This window comes from Octodon degus, unplaced genomic scaffold (genome assembly GCF_000260255.1).
Source record: "Octodon degus isolate 3935 unplaced genomic scaffold, OctDeg1.0 scaffold00308, whole genome shotgun sequence".
In the NCBI taxonomy this organism is placed as follows: domain Eukaryota; kingdom Metazoa; phylum Chordata; class Mammalia; order Rodentia; family Octodontidae; genus Octodon; species Octodon degus.
In genome coordinates, this window is record NW_004524884.1 from 82,227 (window position 1) to 85,267 (window position 3,041).

General features: G+C 52.5%; 1 protein-coding gene across 1 annotated transcript; it reads left to right on the forward strand.

The window, feature by feature from the left end:
* The first annotated feature begins 1,611 nt into the window (after window positions 1-1,611).
* On the forward strand, window positions 1,612-2,805 carry Ldoc1 (LDOC1, regulator of NFKB signaling). The gene has a single exon (XM_004647497.2). It carries the CDS (start codon window positions 1,759-1,761, stop codon window positions 2,194-2,196), a length of 438 nt encoding a protein of 145 aa, XP_004647554.1. The 5' UTR covers window positions 1,612-1,758; the 3' UTR covers window positions 2,197-2,805.
* The last annotated feature ends 236 nt before the right edge of the window (window positions 2,806-3,041 follow it).

Consider the following 3,041-nt stretch of genomic DNA (forward strand, 5'->3'; position numbering starts at 1 on the left):
TCAGAGTCTCACTACTAGATTGGACTTGTAGTGATCTACCTGTTTACAGCCTGTCGTGAGCTGGGATTACAGGGGCCTGCCACCATGCCCAGACTCAATTGCCTTCTCAGCACACCAGGGATCCAACCCCTGGCCCCTGTGCCTGCTTGCAGGTGCTTTAATCTGCTGAGCTATTTGGCCAGCCCTAATTTTGTAGACTTTTTGTAGCTATCATTTCTTAATCTTATCTCAACATCTGCACCCTGAGATTACTGCATTTTTTTCATTGAAAAATTTTTTTTTCATGGAGCCCCTACTTGGGACCAAGCATTTTTAGAGCCATTAGGGAAAGAGCAGGTGGCAAAATAGAGTCCTTCACTGCATAGACTCACATTCTAATGTAGAAGCAGATGAGGCCTAAAGTCCCATACAACATGGTAGTTATGCCTATGTCAAAGTGGTGCAGACAAGTGGAGTGAGGAAAGGGGAGAGAGAACGCCAGCAGAGAGCAGTGTGAGGACAGTACGGAAGGCCATGAAGGCCCTCTCTGAAAGAAAGGGCAAATGAGTCCATGGGCCAGGGCAGAGGCAGCAGAAAGGCAAGGGCTTTGGTAGGTCCTGAGCAGGAGTTGGGTTTTTATTTTGCTTCTTGCTCAGTGAGAAGGGAGGGTTTGAGCAGGAGCTTGAAAGGATCTAAGGTTTCTTCTGAAAGATTTCTGTCACGACGCTGTGAAGAATATCCGGGAAGAGCGTAACAGCCTAGGAGGAGCATCTGCAGCGATCTGGCTGGGAAAGGAAGGCTGGGATCAGAGCAGCAGTCCAAAAAGTGTTAAGAAGTGATGAAATTCAAGGGTCTGTTTTTAAAGCAAAGCTAGCGCTGTGTGTGGGCTCAGAGTTGCTGGAGCCAACCGCTGTCAACTACTTCAATAATCACATTTCAAAAGGGAAATCAGAATTATCTCAAAACACACGCCTCTTCGCGGTTCACTGCTTGTGATTCAAGGAATGTTACCCAAAAATAAGGACACCAACTGTAATGTGAAGAAGTCAAAGCTAAGATCCCTGCAAATGGTAATTGGGTGTAGATTTTGCGGAACTTATTATTTTGAAGCTATTATTTAGATTTTTTAAAAGGGAAGTGTACAGTATCATTAGTGTTGCTTTATCTTGAAAGGCAGGTCCCAAGGGTCTTTGTGATTCTGAAAGGATGTGCACTCCAGCGATGCAACCAGCAGAGTCAGTATTTCTGATTGAGATTTAAATAAAGAAGGAAGTGTTAAGAAAACACCGTGTCAAAAGCAACCTAGCGATCGCAGCCTCTGTACCCTGCGTGGGCCGGGAGGAAGGCTTCAGCCAGAGCAGGTGGGCAGTCTCTGATAGATGAGGCACAGGGCTCATTCGCTCTTCCGCCCACATCCCGCCTGCCCACCAGTGTCTGTCAGCCTCCTGAAAGGCAGCCCTGAGACCCAGTCCTTCCTTTCCTGGCCACGCCCTCCCCCGCAGCGTCTGTAATCCGATCCGGCCCGCCGCGCCCTGGCCACGCCCCCCACACGCCGCTGTGGCGACCCTGCCCACACCCGCCCCACCCCGCCGCGCCGGCGCACTGGCCGGCCGAGGGCCCTGGTGGGCGGGGCTTGCGCAGCCGCCCGGACCCAGCCTCTCCCCACCCCCACCTCGGCCACCCGGCGCCTCTAAGGACGCGCGCACTTCTAGCGAGGTGTGAGTGCCCTTTGGCCCAGCCTAACCGAACCGAGGAGCCAGGTCCTCCAAACAAATCGAGATGGTGGACGAGCTGGTGCTGCTGCTCCACGCGCTCCTGGTGCGGCACCGCGCCCTGAGCATTGAGAACGGCCAACTCATGGAACAGCTGCGGCTGCTGGTGTGCGAGAGGGCCACCCTTTTGCGCCAGGTACGTCCGCCGAGCTGCCCGGTGCCCTTCCCCGAAACGTTTAACGGCGAGAGCGCCCGGCTCCCCGAGTTTATCGTGCAGACGGCGTCTTACATGCTGGTGAATGAGAACCGATTCTGCAACGACGCCATGAAAGTGGCGTTCCTCATCAGCCTGCTGACTGGGGAGGCCGAGGAGTGGGTGGTGCCCTACATCGAGACGGATAGCCCCATCCTAAGCGATTACCGGGCCTTTCTCGATGAGATGAAGCAGTGTTTCGGCTGGTATGACGACGAGGACGACGAGGACTATGAAGAGGATGATTACTAGGCCTGGAGCCCCTTGGGCCTCCCCCTCGAGGGGGAGGGACTGGCACACCGCCTCCCCCATCCCTGCCGCTCCCGGAGCTGCAGCATGCAGCCCCTTTTCTCCTGCCGGCTTTTTTCTCCTCTGTTTTGTCCTCTACAGCCGTAGTGCTTGTCTTTGTTCCAAGAATAGTGCTCCAATTATCAGCTGCGGGCCTACCAGCCTTGCTCTGAAGCATGCTGTGTCAACTCTGGCCAGTCCAAGGCCCCTTCCTCTGCTTCTGTGAACAGTTCTTCTGGCCCCAAATCATTGGACAGGCCCCTGTTAAGCTGGTCACACCACCCACCAGCCTGCCAGGGCTACATCTGCCCAGAGACTTATGCCACTACTTAACCACCATGTACTGCATCCCACCTACAGACTAACTGCTTTTGGACACAAGGACCAACCTAGAAGATGCCTGAGTTGCCTGCACTCTTTGGACATTGATTTGGACAGCTCGCTGGTCCCTGAAAGGACCAGTCTCTACAGCCTGATTAGTTTTCAACCCACTCCCAGGTTCCCGCCCTACCATACTAGATTGCCGCAGGAGCCTCGTGTGCCTGGCAGCCCAGACACTGACATTTGTTTTCTCTTAAGCATCGGTTTTGCACAGCTGTTTTTTTTTTTCCAGAAATCATAGCAGTCCTACACAGATGTGTGTGCATTTGGACAAAAGATATTAAAAACAATGAAGCAAATAAGCAGAGACAGGCACTCAACCCCGTTCTTCAATACCACCTGGAAAAAGTCAGCATCCTTTTCAATAAATATCAAGCACTACAAAAATAGAGTTGTTGTCTTTTAATGGTTAAGTATTGTCACTAGCT

Excerpts from the sequence above, each read along its gene's own strand:
- Ldoc1 (XM_004647497.2), top strand. The coding sequence starts at position 1,759 with ATGGTGGACGAGCTGGTGCTGCTGCTCCACGCGCTCCTGGTGCGGCAC.